At 37.6% G+C, this 21,817-nt stretch overlaps 1 protein-coding gene across 3 annotated transcripts in view; it reads left to right on the top strand.

Moving 5' to 3' along the window:
- Nucleotides 1–21,817, top strand: part of LOC140061143 (neo-calmodulin-like) — a 48,275-nt gene that overhangs the window by 3,876 nt on the left and 22,582 nt on the right. The window contains exon 1 of one of the 3 annotated variants that reach the window (XM_072107604.1): nt 10,621–10,871. The exons of 1 other annotated variant lie outside the window; for it this stretch is intronic. In XM_072107604.1, the coding sequence (XP_071963705.1) occupies nt 10,857–10,871 (15 nt within the window). In that variant the 5' untranslated portion in view covers nt 10,621–10,856. Of the gene's footprint in view, nt 1–10,620; nt 10,872–18,754; nt 18,908–21,817 lie in introns of those variants that run through there. One more of the 3 variants, XM_072107603.1, reaches the window with a different exon arrangement.

The following is a 21,817-nucleotide window of genomic DNA, read 5'->3' as shown; positions in this document are numbered from 1 at the left end:
ACAGGTACAATAACATCATTCAACATTTCGCGCGAAAAATGATAAAACCCGCTCTAAAAAGAAACACCAATCAGAGATGTTGTTTCAAATACGTCATAAATCTGACCGACGTAAGAAAAAAATTTCAACTTTCGTAACAACACTAAAATCGACGTAAGCATACGACGTGTGTTTCACAGCTAAAATTTCAACTTTCGGGAGCAGCATAACTACAGATGTTTTTCTGCGGCCCGACACGATCTTGACTAACGTCAACGACGTCAATTTTTTCTCAACTTTCGTAAGAGACGTAAGAAACGTATGAAACGCAAGAATCGTTACAAAATTCGACTTCTTACGTCGACAGGAAACCAGCCTTTAATCATCGTGCTTCTCACTAGGACACAATGTAGGGACGTAAACGCAACGCAAGCGTGTTGACCAATGACAAGCGACAGCGCAAATAATCCATCGCTTGTGATTGGTCAGATCACCTTGCGTTACGTCTCTAGTGAGAACCAAGCATTAGCAAGGTCTCTGAATACCATTACAAACATAGGCCTATTAAATGTCCAGACTGGTGGGGTTGAAAAAGACAGTGTACACAATATTGATTTTCATATACCGGTATCACTAAAAATCCCATATCAGAAATAGATTATACCGTAATACATGAATATTTTATTATTCAATCCACGAGTATTCATATGTTTTAATGTTTGATGTCTTCCTTCGTCTCATGTACAATGTTTCAATTGTAGGCCTAGTTTTCCATTTTTGATAATTCATATTTTCAATTTTTACAGTTTAAGGTAACTGCTTTATCGTATGCAATTAAAAAAAACAGTTTTCCGCAAATTCGCATGAATGTTATAATATATAATTTTTATTATACTGCATCTCAATTCATTTCTCAATGTTTTCAAAATAATAATTATTAATCTCAATATTACAATTATGACTATCATCTAATTTCATGCCGACGTTTAGTTAACAAACAGAAATCAGAAAACGATTTCGTAGTCTCCTGGGACAGATCGAGTTGTTTCTTAGATTATCAAATTAAAACAGCTTATTATTTTACCAATTCCTTGGGGCGCCTCGTATTCGGAGGCTAATGAACAAAATAAAGCTTCAGCTTTACTGAAATATTACAACTGTTATTATTTAATCTTTTCATCTAATCTTTACCGAATGTGACTCTCGGTCATTAAATATTCTTAATATTCATAAAATCTCATAAATCATTAATATTTCTAATGATTACTGTATGTTGTCCTAAACTAATCATGGAATAATGAGATGACCCGTCCGTCTTTAACGGTTACATATTATTTATAGCGATATATATCTAACCGTTAATGCGCTTCATCTAGCGAATAGATGTCTATAGCGTATAGCCTATAGATATCATCTAACCATTTAAATGCGCTTAGATATCTAGCGAATAGATTTCTATAGCGTATAGTCTATAGATATCAAACTATTAATGCGCTTAGATATCTAGAGAAGAGATGTATATAACGTATAGTCTATAGATATCTAAACATAAATGCGCTTAGATATCTAGCGAATAGATTTCTATAGCGTACCGTATAGTCTATAGATATCTAACTGTTAATGCGCTTAGATATCTAGAGAAGAGATGTCTATAGCGTATAGCCTATATAATAGATATCTACCGGTAACCGTTAATGCGCTTATAGATAGCGAATAGATGTCTATAGTGTAGCCTATAGATATCTAATTGTTAATACGCTTAGATATAGCGAATAGATATCTATAGCGTATAGCCTATAGATAATAACCGTTAATGCGCTTAGATATCTAGCGAATAGATGTTTATATCGTATAAGCCTATAGATATCTGTTAATGCACTTAGATATCTAGCGAATAGATGTCTATAGCGTAGCCTATGGACATCTAACTGCTAATGCGCTTGATCTAGCGAATATATGTTTATAGCGTAGCCTATAGATATATAACTGTTAATGCGTTTAGATATCTAGCGAATAAATGTTTATAGCGTATAAGTCTATAGATAATAACCGTTAATGCGCTTAGATATCTAGCGAATAGATGTTTATATCGTATAAGCCTATAGATATCTGTTAATGCACTTAGATATCTAGCGAATAGATGTCTATAGCGTAGCCTATGGACATCTAACTGCTAATGCGCTTGATCTAGCGAATATATGTTTATAGCGTAGCCTATAGATATATAACTGTTAATGCGCTTAGATATCTAGCGAATAGATGTCTATAGCGTAGCCTATAGATATCTAACCGTTAATGCGCTTAGATATCTAGCGAATAGATGTCTATAGCGTAGCCTATAGATATCTAACCGTTAATGCGCTTAGATATCTAGCGAATAGATGTCTATAGCGTAGCCTATGGATATCTAACCGTTAATGCGCTTAGATATCTAGCGAATAGATGTCTATAGCGTAGCCTATGGATATCTTTTAATGCGCTTAGATATCTAGCGAATAGATGTCTATAGCGTAGCCTATGGATATCTTTTAATGCGCTTGGATATCTAGCGAATATATGTCTATAGCGTAGCCTATGGATATCTTTTAATGCGCTTAGATATCTAGCGAATAGATGTCTATAGCGTATAGCCTATAGATATCTAACCGTTAATGCGTAGATATCTAGCGAATAGATGTCTATAGCGTAGCCTATGGATATCTTTTAATGCGTAGATATCTAGCGAATAGATGTCTATAGCGTAGCCTATGGATATCTTTTAATGCGTAGATATCTAGCGAATAGATGTCTATAGCGTAGCCTATGGATATCTTTTAATGCGCTTAGATATCTAGCGAATAGATGTCTATAGCGTATAGCCTATAGATATCTAACCGTTAATGCGCTTAGATATCTAGCGAATAGATGTCTATAGCGTAGCCTATGGATATCTTTTAATGCGCTTAGATATCTAGCGAATAGATGTCTATAGTGTAGCCTATGGATATCTTTTAATGCGCTTAGATATCTAGCGAATAGATGTCTATAGCGTAGCCTATGGATATCTTTTAATGCGCTTAGATATCTAGCGAATAGATGTCTATAGCGTATAGCCTATGGATATCTAACCGTTAATGCGTAGATATCTAGCGAATAGATGTATAGCATAACCTATGGATATCTAACTGTTAATGCGCTTAGATATCTAGCGAATAGATGTCTATAGCGTAGCCTATAGATATCTAACCGTTAATGCGCTTAGATATTTAGAGAATAGATGTCTATAGTGTATAGCATTATATTTAACCGTTAATGCGCTTAGATCTAGCAAATAGATGTTTATAGTGTGTGGCCTATAGATACGGTATCTATAAGCGTTAATGCGGCTATATTATATATATAAGGGCAATAGCGATGGTATCTATAAACTGACGCGGTTAGATAGGGTATCATAGCGTACAGATGTGTAACAAGTATTAGGCCTAAGGTGTTCTATAGCGTTAAATATATATATAGTGTTAATCATTGTAATAAATTACCATTCCCTAACATATAGAGTAACATAGTATTTACATGAACATTCTAGAATAAGATGTTTTGATTTAATAAACCATGTATAATTAATAAGAACAATCAAGAACATTCCAGAAGTGCTATTAATAGAAACTGTAATCATGTAATAATGAGAAGTATAAAGAATGATCTAGAAGGATAGGAGCATCTTGTATATAAAGGGATGTAAACTATTGTAAGGTTGTTGGATTAGAGGTTGGATGTTATATTGTAAAGTCATTGTGAAGCTGTTGTTTAAAGTGCTTACTGGATTGTTAAAAGTTGAAGTTGATTGAAATTAAAGCTTTGTTTTTGAGTTATTTTACAACTTTGTGGATTTTGTTTGTATACTTTTATGTCACAAGGGAGTTCCTAAAGTATTTTCAACCGCTCGGAAACATACGTAAGAGGAGTTCGTGACATAATTTGGTGGCAGCGGTTATTTTGATCTACTGTTCGACTTAACTGTGTATTTATCTACAGTACTGTTGTGATATTTTGTGGTAGCAGTTTGATCTACTGTATTTATAGCGTTAAATATATATAGTGTTCATATCTATGGTTAATATAGCGTATATTCTAACCGGTTAGTATCTACTGTAGTATCTTATAGTTCTATCGCACGGTGCGTATAATATAGATATCTAACCGCACGGTGCGTATAATATAGATATCTAACCGCACGGTGCGTATAATATAGATATCTAACCGCACGGTGAGATATCTTATAGTAAAATAGCATAGCAATATCACAAATATATTTTAACAATTTTTTTACGAAAAGCGAATAAGTCAGAAGCATGGAATATACATTATTTATACTTAATTATGGTTTCGCTCGATCATAGTAAATTATTAGGTCATGGGCATTAACTATAACGAGACACGGATTAGATATATCAGCCACCTGTATCGATAATTATGCTAATTACTTTGTCAATAAATGCTTGACTAAATATCCGGACATTTTATAATTATATCTTTAGCATTGATTTTTGTGTTTGAGAAGTTTTCACACGACCTTGAATTGTGAAAAGCAATTAATATTTTTATAGATTAATGTTGTTAAGAACATGATGTATTTTTCATTTAGTTTTTTAACTCTCGATTTTATGTTTAAATAGGTCTTCTTATCAGAAACGTTCTGTAGCTATGCCTAAAGTAGCCAGGATCTGCAATACACTGTAAAAATAGTGTTTACATCTTAAACACCTATTTTGTACCCACCTTTTCCACACGTTTAGCTTTTAGACACGAGTTACATGTTTAGCGTGTTTAAAAGCTAAACGTGTTTATAGCAACATGTTGTTTTCCTCCACTTGACTAATGTCAATATTATGTTCAATTACTCCACATGTTTAGCAGTCAAAATGTTTAGGTATGTGTTTAGCGTAGCGTGCATACGATTTTACTGTGGCGGAAAAAAGCTCCACACATGAGCTCCACACATGGCAAATTAAACACGTTTTAAACCTAATCTTGTCTTCATATTGCTTCACATGTTTAACAATCAATACGTCACTGATGTGTTGAGTTGGGTACAGACTACATGTTTAGAATGTGTTTAGAACCTAAACATGTTTCACATCTAAACATGTTTAAGGCTAAATGTGTGGAAAAAGTGGGTACAAAATACATGTTTTTCTCGCAAGATCTAAACACTATTTTTACAGTGTAGTAGGCCTACATTGTATCCTAAAATCATTCGTACAATACCCAGTGCCCAAATATGGTAGTGATATGCCCAAACATGATAGTGATATGACATCATCATGTCCATATATGAGCACATCACATTTTTAGTGTAGACAGAGCTTTACGATTGTTTACAACGTTTTCAAGTTGGGTCAAGTTTCGAAAGTTTAGATTTCTAGGCCTAATTGTTACGGGCAAATGTTTCGTTTGTTCTAAATGTAAATAATAATTTACAATATCATACATGAAGAAATTGAAGAACAAAATGCAGTAAATTTAATTCGCAAAGATATTGTCTAATCTGCCCGAAGGTAGACTTGGTCAAGATGAGATAAATGTCCTCTGTCTGAATTGGCGGTTTAAGAAATGAGCCAAATCCGTCAAAGAGTAAACTTAATATGGCAAACGTTCCATTCGAATACCCTTTCGATTAGTAGGAGATATAGTCAGCAGATAAATATAAAAGTATGTCTGGATTACACGCTAATTGTAAACCGTAGCTTCATTCTCCACAATGATCCACTCTCTTAATTCTATGTCACAAGTACTATCAGGAAACATTTGAACGTACGAACTGTCAGTGAAAACCTGTTAAAATCAGATATGTGAGACCTAGTTCTTAGTTTCAACACAAACAAATCGATTCCTCAATAGTTTTTTTAGACAAGATTTTTGATTAAGGTTTCTAAGCTCTACATTGCAGCAATCATGAGAATGGTCTGCAAACTGTATGCAGATAGGGTTTGAATTTGTAAAGGGCAAAAAAACGAAAAGTTTCGAAGCGTTGTGAAAACAAGTGAAAGAGATGTTCAAGGAAGGAAATTACGGTATAAACACCACACCAGCATTGTATCTGATATATAATAATTTATATAGTTGGGTTTGTTTGAAAGCGTAGCAACGCAACCTATGCAACGTAAAGCTTGGTTCCCACTAGAACATAACGCAAGGACGTAAACGCAACGCAAGCGTTTTAACCAATGACAAGCGAAGTTATAGACAGTTAGCAATCACAAGCGAATATCGCTTGTGATTGATCAATTCACTTGTGTTGCGTTACGTCCTTGTGTTGCGTCGCCAGTGGGGAATGCATTGCATTTTCCTCCGCCTGCGTGAAATCAAACCTGCGATGTTTGCAGCATGCACTGTTGAATCTTCGGTTCCCACTTGTGATTCCGTAATACAGCACTTTGCGTCGACACGTCGTTGCGATGCTAGTGGGAACCACGCTTTAATAATAAATATTTTTACTACTATTCAGTGTCCGGCATTTAGGGAGTTAGGCTAACATTATTTTAAGATTCTTGTTAGGACGTCTGATCTATATTCTAACCTCCATCTTCCCTTTGGATTTGAATGTAAACTATCTTTATGCCATTGTATGGGACATTTTGTTTACACAGATTCGTATAATGTGATAATTAATTCATATTTTGTTGGTCTTAATTATGTTGGTTCTTAGATTTACGCATTTAAAATGTAACATACCAGTAACGACTTCGGAAGACTATTGACCCACGACAATGATTATCAGGTGCATCAAAAGGGTATAGGACTATCAACGCAGCCTGCAGTAGGCCTATCTTAAAAAAGGCCTATCTAAAAAAGTCAACAATACCGTACCTAGCTAGAATCTTGTAACTTTTTAGGTTTACTTGTAATTTGTGTTTTTCATATTTGTATTTTGATGGAATAATTTGTATTGTAATCCACCCTTTTCAGCTTTTGCTGCTGGTGTGGAAGTTGTTGTTTTTAAACCATAATAAAAAAATTCGATGCATTCACATAGGCCTAAATAATGATTTTTTTCCCCATCAAATTAGAACAATAATCACAGGATAAAACTTATTCCAAAATAAAGAGAGGGAAATTATGATTGTGATTCATGTTTTTTTTATAATAAAGTAATTTATATTTAATCTACAATTTAGATCAATCATGACATTATATAAACAGGATTACAATTATCTTGAAATTGGGCTTCTTTTCGAGACTTCAAGCATCGTTATTATATAGTGATTTATGTAAAGAAAAACAGATCATTTCATTGCTTTTTAAACAGTAACATTATATTTCATAATGTTTAAAAAAATCAAACTCCTGACATTTTTTCTATTTGGCCTAATCAAAATCACATGATGATCAAATAACTAAATCATGCCAGGTATCATGTATGTGAACACGTAATTAATCGTCTCAAAAAAAGTAATTAATTTGAAGGTATTGAGTTTCTCTGGTGATGCTGTGCATGTTAATAAGGAATAATCAAGCTATGATTAGGTTAAAAATCAAAGATTTGGTTCGAAAATTGGCCTAGTTTATTACTGATTGTTGATAAACCACTTGTCGTAGTACTAAATTGGAGCTTAGGGTATTGGCATTTTCAGATTGGGTTTAAAGTGTGTTTACCCTCTCTTAAGAGTCTAAAGGAGGTAGAGATAGATTCTATTAATTGGTTGATGCAGACAAAGAATAAGGTATGGATTACATACCACATACAACAACAATTTGCATGACCAGAAACTAACATCATTATGGTTTAATTCTCTTATTTTTAGGAAAAACTGACGTGTCTCATGGGAACCCAACAGTATAGACCTACATGATAATATGTAAAACAACAAAACTGGCAAAATTAAACTTATACTAAGCTCTGTATACACCATCAAGCTAGTTTGACAAAAAAAAAGTGTAGTGTGCCTAAATATGGTAGTGATATTCCCAAATATGGTAGTGATATGACATCATCATGTCCATATTTATATGGGCACATAACATTTTGTTTTCCACATAAAGTTTGATAGTGTAGACAGAGCTTAAGACCGTATCCGTAAAGAATTGGGTGCAGATAATTAGATTTTAAAAAGTAGGCCTACATATTGAACACATCCTTAGTTCTTTCGAACTATTGGAATTAATTAATTCGTACATAATAAATAATTGACATTTTTTAAAATATAGGCTTAGGCCAATTATGAGGAAAAGAAGCAGTTTTTATATCATATGGATCTTGAAATCAAAGTGTTACACGAATAAAGAGCATGACAACATTGGTTACATTGACAGACAGTAATGGTTTACATTACATTCATATAGTGCTTTAAATGACATCATCATTTAATGCAATAACTCAATTATAGATCACAGTCAAAATTGAACATTGATCAAACGCGTTACGAGGTCAGCTGAACGCACGGCGGTCCGTTTGATTGCGTAGACACCTTTTAACCCGTCATCATTGGATTTTACCACAAACCGGACTTCTATGCTTTTTAACATTGATCAAACGCGTTACAAGGTCAGCTGAACGCACGGCGGTCTGTTCGATTGCGTTGACACCTTTCAACCCGTCATCATTGGATTTTACTATAAACCGGACTTCTACTTTTTAACGCTAAAAACATGTATTAATTCTGCGTCTCATTGCGACAAAGAACTCAGTCCCATCACACGGTCGCCATGATAATGAAATTAAGGGATAAACTCAATCACGATGTATCATAATAAATAAGGAGACGACCGTATAGGATAGAACTGAAAGCGGTCTGCTGCTGCAGGTCGATATCTTTATTCTGCACTAACATACGTAATATACAATATCTGTGAGTAATTAAAGAAAGATTTGAATCACTTTATAATGGCCAATATGTCATTCGTTTTACTCGGCTAATTGTAAATGATCGTGATCATTATTACTAGCATTTTGTTCGTTGATACAAATTAATGTTTGTCATTCAATACAGCCTTGTTCAGTATTGGAAAACGTTGAATAGGTTTGATGTTTTATTGCATCGCTGCTTTGTAAGCCTTTCCTGTTGTCGACGCCTTTCTATATCCTTAGGTCGTCTAAACTATTTCCTTTCATTCTTTTTAAAGATACATTGCGAGACACATGCGCATTCTTTTTGAAAATTAAGGTTGTTTTCCACTAGGACGCAGCGCAAGGACGTAAACGCAACTCAAGCGTGTTGACCAATGACAAGCGACAGTTCGGACAATCCATCGCTTGAGATTGGTCAACTCACTTACGTTGCGTCTTCGTTCTTGCGTTGCGTCCTAGTGGGAACCAAGCTTACCAACGCAAAGAGTACCGTACATAGGTTAAGTTCTGCACTTAATGTTACCATTTTAGGCCAGGTTGCACACCACAACCCCCCTCCCTCCCCCCCCCCCCCACACTCCTCTATTAATCCCTGGATCCGCACCTACTACTACTTTTGAATTACGTGTTACACCCATGGACATTGCTACTCTTTACATGAAAAAACGGATTTATAAATCTTAGAACAACAATTTATTTTTAATTGATTTATAGAAATACAGAGCGTGTGTTTTCATTCCCAGTTCCGTTGTGTTAGTCTGTCAGCCCTTTTATCATGCATACTGCCCTCAGAGGAGTAAGCATCCGTTTTTGTTAGGCCTCAGTATTATATAACAGTTAAGTTGTCTATACTACAACACAAGTTACATGTGTTGTGCAGTATAGAAACAAGGCGAGGGTTCGATTGCCTTGATACACAAAGCAATGAATTCTTTGGGAGATTGAATAGTTGTAAAGATTGTTTTGTATTTTAGGCGGGTAATAATGCAGACGACGATCGATTATTTCTTCAAATCGTCTAGCTATTGACGTTGACAGATTATCGATATTCTTTTTTTTTGTATCGGTATGAGAACACGTTATAACATAAGAGCATACAATACATAGTTTTACTTCACGAGCTTCACAAAATACAAAGCGACAGAAGCTAGGCCTTGTGTTGTATGTTATGTAAAGAGCGTTCGGTATATAGAATACGAACCAAAAATCTGATTCAGATGTGAGGGAATTATTTCCACCTATTTCGTTTTATTGTGTTTTATTACAATGTGAAAATGTGTAAAAAATGAAAAGAAATACTTTCCCAAGCCTGATAATATGACCATGCTCTCCGAAGTTAAACACGCGAGACTAGGAAGTTAAACACACGGGACTCCGAAGTTAAATAGGCCTACGTGGACTCCGAAGTTAAATACGTGAACTTCGAAGTTAAACACACGGACTCCGAAGTTAAACACGCGGACTCAGAATTAGACTCCGAATATAGGCACTATACCGAAACAGCTGTCTTCGGCTTGTACACGTCTTAATTAGAGCATGCGCTAATAAAAAATGAGCAACATGTTCCCTTTATACAATATTCAGTTTGCACGCATCATTGGTTTTAAAAATAATGTTTTAGTCTACAACATTACTGCTGCAGTATGTACCTATTATTTTATTAGTTGACAGATTGTGCCTCAGGGGATATGACGTCATCGTATTATTCAAATACTTGCGCACGCACCATGTCCTATTAGTTTCTGTCACCCTTGATGGACTATCAATTCACTGTATTTATTCCATTCACATACTATTCCGTCGGTTCTAGTTCAGTGTTCGCTTTCGAATGGGTTCGTCCCTCCCCTCTGACGTCACATAATGCTTGATTAAAGCGTTTAAATTCAATTGCATCCGATTTAAAAAAGAAACCAACACTGAACTTTACGGTGTTATGGAATTGAGACGATGTTTGGATTGCTCTTTTGTTATTGACATACCTATACTTTAAGGATATTTATCTATATATACGATCGTATCGGTGAGTGGGACGTATAGACAGGGACGAAGGATGGCATCAATAATGGTAGGTCTAAATATATTCATATCATTATTATCAATTATCTCCGAGGCTCATGACATTTGTGTGTCTGAACTGATAATTGGTTCATATCAGATATCTGTTTTAATATTGTAAGGCCTACCGTACTAATTTAAAAACAAGCAAATGTATGGAATAGTAGGCCTACTGCTGTGTACGTTATATTTGTGTATAAAACCTTTGCAATGTGGATTTCTTCAGATAAGTTCAAAGTCATCAGTATATAGTGTTGGACTAATAATGCGTTTGTTTAATAGGGGTGTCCACTGAAAAGGGGTTGGCAGTATAGTGTTAACCGATTATTAAACCTCGACTCGTTCCTTTTACGGGAAAGTGTTCCAAAGGATGTCCCCTTGAAAAAGGGTTGGCAGTATTAGTGATAACACTTTATTTCCCGTCGTTCCTAGGTACGGTGTCACCTGAATAGGAGGTGTGTAAGAGAGGGGACTCTCGTTATAGTAATTTTCCAGCAGCGGTTGCATTTAACTGGAATCATTCACTAGATTACAAACATAATTTTTTCTACAAATATCGTAGTTTTTACCGGTATGTCATTTAGCAATTTAATTTACAATTTGTTCCGTTTTTAATAATACCCAGGCTATACATAAGTACATGAGCTATAATATACATAGCTGCACAATACCTTTTATGACCGTGTGAAATAATGATATATAATACACAAATCTGTTGGGTAATTTGATTTTGTCAACAACGTATACATAAAGTTGTGAAAGAGTACGCCCACGATTGCAGTCTAGTGTTTTCATATATAAATTATTTCAATAATGGGATAAATGCGCACTGTAAAGAAATAGATAGATACGACAATGACATAAATATCCAACATGCTAGACTGATTTTGTATACTATTATTATTAAAATCAGGCTAGAATTTTGGATATATTATTCTAGATTCCGTATGTTAACAAATGCTTAGTCTGTATAATTATGGTTGTTGGTTTGTTCAACCGCTTAAAAGAAGAGCAGTCTCATTTGTGTAAATTTATAGAAATTAGTATGCGAGAGATTTGAGATTATGTTAATTTCTCGGCGCACACTCACCACGCGCGTACAATTTCTGATAAAACGTATTGTGGACGCGCGCGTCTACATCATGTTTCTCTGTGATGTCACCGATATGTGTTTTTCTAATGGTTATATTACTTTGAAAATGTACACACACTACTCGCAAATTGATATACACCAGCTGTGAATGGAATAATATATTTATTACATTAGTCACAACAACCAGCTGAAGAATTTGCCGTTTGCTGACCGTATACATCCTCACTTATGATCCGCGATGCTCTAGGCCTGGATGTATGACATTCCATTCGGGTCTTTAACAGAAATCTAAATAATCGGAACCTACAGTTCGATAGATACCTTTGAATCACCGCGCAGATTTATAGAGCACGTTCAGGCTTAAGTTTGGTTCTAGGATGTAAGCGCAATGCAAACTCATATGAAGCGTGGTTCCTACTAGAGACGCAACGCAAGGACGTACGCAAGAAGCGGGTTGATCAATGACAAGCCACTGAATAGTCCATCGCTTGTGATTGGTCAAATTACTTACGTTGCACTTGCGTTGCATACAAGTGGGAACCAAGCTTTAGTTATTAAAGCGTGGTTCCCACTAGAACGCAACTAGCGACGTATCGACACAAAGTACTGTATTGCGTAATCAGAAGTGGGAACCGACGACACAATACTGCTGTAAACATCGCGGGTATGATTTCACGCAGGCGGGGGAAAACACAATTATTAAGCTTGGTTTCCACTAGAACGTAACGCAAGGACGTAAACGCAACGCAAGCGTTTTAACCAATGACAAGCGAAGTTATAGACAGTTATCAATCACAAGCGAATAAGCCATCGCTTGTGATTGGTCAATTCACTTGCGTTGCGTTACGTCCTTGTGTTGCGTCGCTAGTGGGAACCACGCTTTAGAAGGGCATTTGCTTACGTTGCGTCGCTAGTGGGAACTAAGCTTTACCCGGGTCGCTAATGTCACTGGGTAGGAACCAACTTACAGTAGGCCTACCTGTGTAAATAACTAACATTGGTATTACCCGGGTGAGTTGGATGTATGGGCACAGTTATCCCTAACGTCACTGGGTAGGAACCACCTAGGCCAGGGAGATGTACCCTGCCTAGGCCTACCTGTGTAAATAACTAACATTGGTATTACCCGGGTAAGTTGGATGTATGGGCACAGTTATCGCTAACGTCACTGGGTAGGAACCACCTAGGCCTACCTGTGTGAATAACTAACATTGTATTACCCGGGTAAGTTGGATGTAAGGGCACAGTTATCGCTAACGTCACTGGGTAGGAACCACCCAGGTCTATCTGTTTAAATAACTATAAACATTGGTATCACCCGGGTAAGTTGGATGTATGGGCACAGTTATCGCTAACGTCACTGGGTAGGAACCACCCAGGTCTATCTGTTTAAATAACTATAAACATTGGTATCACCCGGGTAAGTTGGATGTATGGGCACAGTTATCGCTAACGTCACTGGGTAGGAACCACCTAGGTCTACCTGTTTAAATAACTAACATTGGTATTACCCGGGTAAGTTGGATGTATGGGCACAGTTATCGCTAACGTCACTGGGTAGGAACCACCCAGGTCTACCTGTTTAAATAACTAACATTGGTATTACCCGGGTAAGTTGGATGTATGGGCACAGTTATCCCTAACGTCACTGGGTAGGAACCACCTAGGCCAGGCAGATGTACCCTGCCTAGGCCTACCTGTTTAAATAACCAATATTGGTATTACCCGTGTAAGTTGTATGTAAGGGCACAGTTATCGCTAACGTCACTGGGTAGGAACCACCTAGGCCTACCTGTTTAAATAACCAATATTGGTATTATCCGGGTAAGTTGTATGTAAGGGCACAGTTATCGCTAACGTCACTGGGTAGGAACCACCTAGGTCTACCTGTTTAAATAACCAATATTGGTATTATCCGGGTAAGTTGTATGTAAGGGCACAGTTATCGCTAACGTCACTGGGTAGGAACCACCTAGGCATACCTGTTTAAATAACTATAAACATTGGTATCACCCGGGTAAGTTGGATGTATGGGCACAGTTATCGCTAACGTCACTGGGTAGGAACCACCTAGGCCTACCTGTTTAAATAACCAATATTGGTATTACCCGTGTAAGTTGGATGTAGTGGCACAGTTGTCGCTAACGTCACTGGGTAGGAACCACCTAGGCATACCTGTGTAAATAACTAACATTGGTATTACCCGGGTAAGTTGGATGTAGTGGCACAGTTATCGCTAACGTCACTGGGTAGGAACCACCTAGGCATACCTGTTTAAATAACTAACATTGGTATTACCCGGGTAAGTTGGATGTAGTGGCACAGTTGTCGCTAACGTCACTGGGTAGGAACCACCTAGGCATACCTGTTTAAATAACTAACATTGGTATTACCCGGGTAAGTTGGATGTAGTGGCACAGTTGTCGCTAACGTCACTGGGTAGGAACCACCTAGGCATACCTGTTTAAATAACTAACATTGGTATTACCCGGGTAAGTTGGATGTAGTGGCACAGTTATCGCTAACGTCACTGGGTAGGAACCACCTAGGCATACCTGTTTAAATAACTAACATTGGTATCCCCCGGGTAAGTTGGATGTATGGGCACAGTTGTCGCTAACGTCACTGGGTAGGAACCACCTAGGCATACCTGTTTAAATAACTAACATTGGTATCCCCCGGGTAAGTTGGATGTAGTGGCACAGTTGTCGCTAACGTCACTGGGTAGGAACCACCTAGGCATACCTGTGTAAATAACTAACATTGGTATTACCCGGGTAAGTTGGATGTAGTGGCACAGTTGTCGCTAACGTCACTGGGTAGGAACCACCTAGGCATACCTGTGTAAATAACTAACATTGGTATTACCCGGGTAAGTTGGATGTAGTGGCACAGTTGTCGCTAACGTCACTGGGTAGGAACCACCTAGGTCTACCTGTGTAAATAACTAACATTGGTATTACCCGGGTAAGTTGGATGTATGGGCACAGTTGTCGCTAACGTCACTGGGTAGGAACCACCTAGGTCTACCTGTGTAAATAACTAACATTGGTATTACCCGGGTAAGTTGGATGTAAGGGCACAGTTATCGCTAACGTCACTGGGTAGGAACCACCTAGGCATACCTGTTTAAATAACTATAAACATTGGTATTACCCGGGTAAGTTGGATGTAGTGGAACAGTTATCGCTAACGTCACTGGGTAGGAACCACCTAGGCATACCTGTGTAAATAACTAACATTGGTATTACCCGGGTAAGTTGGATGTATGGGCACAGTTGTCGCTAACGTCACTGGGTAGGAACCACCTAGGCATACCTGTGTAAATAACTAACATTGGTATTACCCGGGTAAGTTGGATGTAAGGGCACAGTTATCGCTAACGTCACTGGGTAGGAACCACCTAGGCATACCTGTTTAAATAACTAACATTGGTATCCCCCGGGTAAGTTGGATGTATGGGCACAGTTGTCGCTAACGTCACTGGGTAGGAACCACCTAGGCCTACCTGTTTAAATAACCAATATTAGTATACCAATATCTCTGGGTCACCCGAACGATGAACCTTAATGGAAGATACATTTTATCTATAATCCCCATTCGAATTTGTATTTTTCTTTCAACAAACAAGGTTAAACGAATAATAGAACGTTTCTGTGTCTACGGGTATTTCATTATAAAGCAAATCGTATAAATAACATCCGTTTGATTTATCCTCACACGACTGTATCAATGTCGAAAATGTCGTGGCTCATAAAGTAAGTTTGAATTTTGTTTCTAATTTTTATTTTGCTTTCAACAAACAGGGTTAAACGAATAATATAACGTTTTGTGTATTTCATTACAACGCTCCATTTGACGTAGGACTAATCGTCCTCACATGACTGTTATCAATGTCAAAAATACCATTCATAAAGCAAGTTTTATTTTTGATACATATTATTATTATACACATTAAGGCCTCTATGTGACATACATTTCACCTTTTAATTTATTTGATGAAAGTTTCAAACGATTATCTCTATAGTAGTTGACTTGTTAGGCAATTTTAGGATGTTCATTACATTTCACACTGCACACATTTATAACGCAACCATTTTACTGTACACTCATTATGTTTTTACAGAACGTATGTTCAACATTTAAATATCATTAATGACAGTGATGTTAAGCTGTACGGTTAGTAGAGTAAGATATATCATAGCGACAAAATTAGCCTATTTTATCAATATATCGAATAGTATATGTAACAAACGTAACAGGGAGAGTGAAATGCCTAAAGCGTGGTTCCCACTAGCGACGCAACACAAGGACGTAACGCAACGCAAGTGAATTGACCAATCACAAGCGATGGCTTATTCGCTTGTGATTGCTAACTGTCTATAACTTCGCTTGTCATTGGTTAAAACGCTTGTGTTGCGTTCACGTCCTTGCGTTACGTTCTAGTGGGAACCAAGCTTATAATATCTGGAGTACATGTGGACATTGTTAGGTTGTTTTGCTACACTGGTTTAGATTTATATAATACGAGGAAATGAATAAAAAATAACTTCTATTCTTTATTAAAAGTTTAACGTACCAGTTTATGTATTTGTATGTATTTTCAATGTCGTTTTATACAGTTACAGTTATAGGTCTCCTGGAGAGACCAGATAGCCACATAACCCGGCCCGTAAGGCTAGGGATCTCCCCCCTTAAATAATCACAAAGACAAATAATATACACAAGATGCTCTACACAAAGTCTTATTAAAAGTCTTCGGGTGTGGAGGTGTTCTATCACGAGAAAAAAAAACATGGCACCTGACAGAATTTGAACCCAGGACCCTGGGATCGTTTACCGAAAACCAGAGAGTTGATGTTACTCCCTGTCAACACACATACAGTAAACTGCATGCACCAAGCAGCTAAGCATAAAACAAACAAACGCTACTGTAGGACAGGCTTAAATACCCAACATACGTGCTTGGTGGGCATATATTTTGGTTGCTTCAGTAGTGCTGCTATAATATTATACGGTTTATATTTTCTATGACGATGAAGGGAATAAAACAATAACCTATATTTTATTAAGTATACAATCGAATTGTATGTAACAAATTTAACGCTACTGTATGGACAGGCCTAAACCACAGGCAAATACCACACAGTATAGGTGCATAGTGGACAATGTTTGGGTTGCTAATCAAATTACTGCAATGACCTGTCCAAATTGATATTTAATTGATGCCACCAACTGCACGCTACAGTACAATCCCTTTTGTCAGCTGCAGTTCATATAAGTATCTATTAATTCCGACACATTCGAATTAAGGAAGACATTAACGATAGTGCGCATGTCTCAGATCAATCCATTTCCAACCCACCATCAATATTTGGAATCAACTGGGCCTGTATATTGAATTAACCACAATCTCGGTCCCATCTTTATGGTTAAGCTAAAGCTTGGTTTCCACTTGCGACGCAACGTAACGCAACCTACGCAACGTAACAAAATGCCCTTCTGATAATAGTGTTTTCTCCCGCCTGCGTGAAATCAAACATGCGGATGTTTGCAGCACTGTTTCGTCGTCGGTTCCCACTTGTGATTACGCAATACAGCACTTTGCGTCGATACGTCGCTACGTTGCGCCGCTAGTGGGAACCACGCTTAAGCTTGTATTCTTTACCTCGGCTACACGAACTTCCATTCTATTGACAGAATATCTGGAAAGCGAGACGTATGGAACTGGGTCTGTGGATAAGAGACAATGCCCAATACTCTCGGAATCCGTGTTAATTATTATTGACTGAAAATGTAGGCCTGTATACTGTATTCCCGAGGCCCTTAATTAATACATTTGTAAAATTCAATGTGAATTGATCAAAAACAAGAAGTACATTAACAGGCGGCGGTCTCTATGTGAAACCTAATTAATGTGTACTGTGTGTACTATACATGACGTGTTTAATAAATAGGCATTAGACATGTCATTATGTAGCATTAATATTCTATGTTACTGTAAATCATGTTGTGTCTTAGGGTACGGAAATGGAAAATACGGTGGCAAACTAATCGATAAAATCAAGGGCAGTGACGTTTCAAAACAAATGTATTATTAATGTTATATGAACAGTGGACGAAAACATATCTGAGGAGACTCTACCGGGGAAGACTACAAATGTAATCTCAACCAGTAAAATTATCTGATATAAGCCCAAAGTACAGGTTTTTTTTTTTAAAGGTTGGAAAAAAACCTGGGTCTATTAATTGAGATTGATGGGTGTATAAATACGAGGTGTACACACTTCGAGCTCAACTGGGTGCTCAGCAGCCGTATGTCCCATCATTGTATGACAGGGGGTGAGGCCCTTTTAAATGGTTTAATAGAAAGTCATCACGGCTAGGCTGTAGGTCAACGGTTTGGTAATTTGCTCGCAACGGGAACATCGTTTATCTGAGAATATTTTAACAGAAGAGCGCTGTCAGAATTTTCTCGTCACGGGACATTGATTAGGACTCCCGTCTGTACCCAGTTTGAGCTCCGACAAAAGGTTGTTGTAAGAGGGTCGTGTGTATTACGAAACAAACACGAAATGGTGAACCCTGACATTGAGAGAAAGTATAAGTACGAACACCCTCTTGCCATTTAATTATGATATCAGTGCGCTGTAATTAATTAACGCGGGTATTACGGCACTCTGATTGACTTCATACGAAATTCCTGACGTGTCACCATTCTGCAGAACGCGTATCTGAATTTCCAATGCTATTGAAGAAATGAAAACAAATCATTAGCATCGTCTTTCTAACGGAGGAGCCGGGACTCATATCACCATCACTATATTGCTCGAGGCCTAGCTCAGAAATACCGTAGGTTACTTTCTAACAGATATTTGTGTCGCCGACACGTTGTATTTGCAGACCGGGCGTTCACAATGTTCACGCGATTGCGCTATGAAAAGCTATTACAGGTAGGCATATTGTATTTATACATTAATTTATATGCGTCTAGGTTCGCCTAAAATAGGCAACATGGTAAAACGATGTCGATCAACACCATCCGAGTCGAAGATAAATGTACTTGTTTCTATTTACAGTGCACGGAGTGGTGAATTGGTTATAACCAACCCTAATTACATCCCTGTGATTTGACAAACTTTTCTCATTATTTGATTTGTCTATTTTGAATGTACAGTACATGCATCTCAAATCACAACCGATAAAAGGGTGGGTGTGGATTTATTATTTTAAAACTCACCTCTCTATTTAAAAATCATGGACCCTCGACTGATATGGAAGCAACCACATGAACATTACTATAGTTCACGGATAGTACAGCTAGATATAATCTATCTGATAATTGTGAACCAATCTATCCTATCACTGCAGTAATGTACGCATTGTGCATTTGCGCTTTCGATCTGACGATCACAGTGAGAATGAACCGAGTCATGTTGTGACAACATTGCACTGTGGCACGCCATATGCAGCGATGCCGGGTAATGGTCAAGACCTAAGCGGTTAATTTGTTCTACACATCAACCAACCCTAATCATTTGTACACTCTGGTATGTTGTATCAGGCTAATTATCAAATAACGTCGCGTCTTTATCAGTATATATGTATGTAATATGTATTACCACGCAATAAACTGTAGCACGGACGTAACAGTACTTTTCAAAAGTCGTAACACGCGGAATACTCAATTAAAGTCATTTTCGAGTGCAATCCAGGTGCTTACTTATTGTTGGCATCATCTGAATCTGAACGCTCATAGTTTTGATATTAGGCATACAGTATTAAGTTGATAGATCACACCAAGGTAATTTCATTGCCTTGATCACACAAAACAAGGTATACAAACGTATACATATACAACCTATAACGTCCTCATGTACAAAAAAAAGGCGTGAATTGGTTTTACGATGCGTAAATATATATTGTTATGGTGACATATCTAGTTTTTTCTATCAAGGGGATAGATTAGTTCCGTATCATATCATTTTTAGTACAATAGAGATGAATTGTCAAGACCAAAATAATCTTCCAGATAAACAACAATGACATTGTGATTCTATAGTTACTAGGTCAATAATTCACAACAGTACAACGATGATCTTGACACAAATTCTATTAGCCTACATATCCGCATTTTAAAAAGTATTGTCTGTGTATATGTGTTGACTGTGTATCGTATCATGATGAGTACAACTACTAATTCCCCTATATGAAAGGACTATATCTGCTACGTCCCCTACGATCCTCTAGTACATGGGACAGCTAGAACTAGAACACGAGCGATGGAATGTCCCAATGGAAACCTTGATCCTGTGAGAGGGATTATTACACACCTGCAGGGGGCCTCGTGGACTCGCGTGTCTTAGGCTTTGTCTATAGACTATACTATCAAACTAGTTTTACTAAGTGTGATGTTCTCAAATATGGTAGTGATATGCCCAAACATGGTAGTAATATGACATCATTATGTCAATATATGGGCACATCACATATTTTTGTCACATAAAGTTTCATAGCGTATATAATACAAGGCTTTAACTTAGTTGTTGATCTCGTCGCTTGCGTCACCCCGGACCTGGAAGTCGCATCGCGTGTAAATCAGACTTAACACGTCATTCATCCACAGGACGGTGAACTTTTGTTGCGATTTTTTAATTACCGTAAGATTAACTCGTTTTAAAAATACTCGATCAGAGTAGAGTAGGTCTTGCTTTAACTCTTTTAATTGCAATTACGATAAGTAAAAGACCTGTCATTAACAACCATCTCCAACTAACATTATTGATTTCTACCATGTGTTTGTACGACGAGAGTAAAACACAAGTCAGTGGTTTTGAAACGCGTTTTGTTATTTGCCAACGCAGTGATTGAGTTTAAAATGATGAATTTTGAAATTGATCCTTCCTCTCCATAAACATCATCTTAAAACCGGCGGCCGGCCGAGATGGACTATCCTATTTACGTACGATTTACGTCAAAATGTAACCGAAATATAATCTTGTAAGAATGTCCCCATATATGGACATGATGATGTCACATCACTACTATATTTTGGCATATCACTACCATATTTGGGCACATCACACTTGTTTGTCAAACTAGTTTGTGCAGACAGAGCCTTAAAGATCGACGCTGCTCGTTTCGTTTCTGGTACAACAAATTTTTATAATTTCTCTATTTGATACTGCAAGAATGAGTAACCATGAAACCTAAAGGGGACGTTGAACTCGGAGTTTACGTTCGGTAGACCAATGCAATCTAAAACATGATGCTGAGCTCCGGAGATGAAAGGGTTGATCTGTGGCTGCAACACGTCAATTCCACGCGCCCTGAACAGACACCACGCGCCGCGCGGAGAATGTATGGTACAGTACTGTTGGTATTTGTCGCAGCCAGACATAAGATCAAAGGACTGTTATGAGTTCCTATCTTGACAAGGCGAGCTCGGTGTCCTGTTATTAGATTGCCTTGGGTAGACGGTTATCGTCTGCGTCTAGGCCCCAGTACAGTGACGTAACGCAGAAGCCTGAGGCCCCTGGTTTAGGGACTCAAAGTGGCCCTCCAACGCTGGAGGCCTCGTTTTTAGCTTTTTCGACATATTTGAATGCCTGTTTTTCCTCTGGGCACTGCTCAGCGGCCCCATAAGCTCCGGGGCCTCTGGGTTTGCCAATGAGCGCTCATAGCCGTTACGCCACTTCCCCAGTATACACCGTTCCGTTTATTAATTATCGGGACTTATTTGGTCGGGTTGACATTTATCCTTCATCTAGGCCTACATCCAAAAATTAAAGGTCGCTAATCAATGAGAAACGGCCAGTCGGGATTACTGTATCTGTTACGTACGTACGTGTGTATGTTAAATA

This window comes from Antedon mediterranea, chromosome 10, assembly GCF_964355755.1.
Source record: "Antedon mediterranea chromosome 10, ecAntMedi1.1, whole genome shotgun sequence".
Classification (NCBI taxonomy): domain Eukaryota; kingdom Metazoa; phylum Echinodermata; class Crinoidea; order Comatulida; family Antedonidae; genus Antedon; species Antedon mediterranea.
This window is presented reverse-complemented; position numbering and strand designations above follow the sequence as displayed.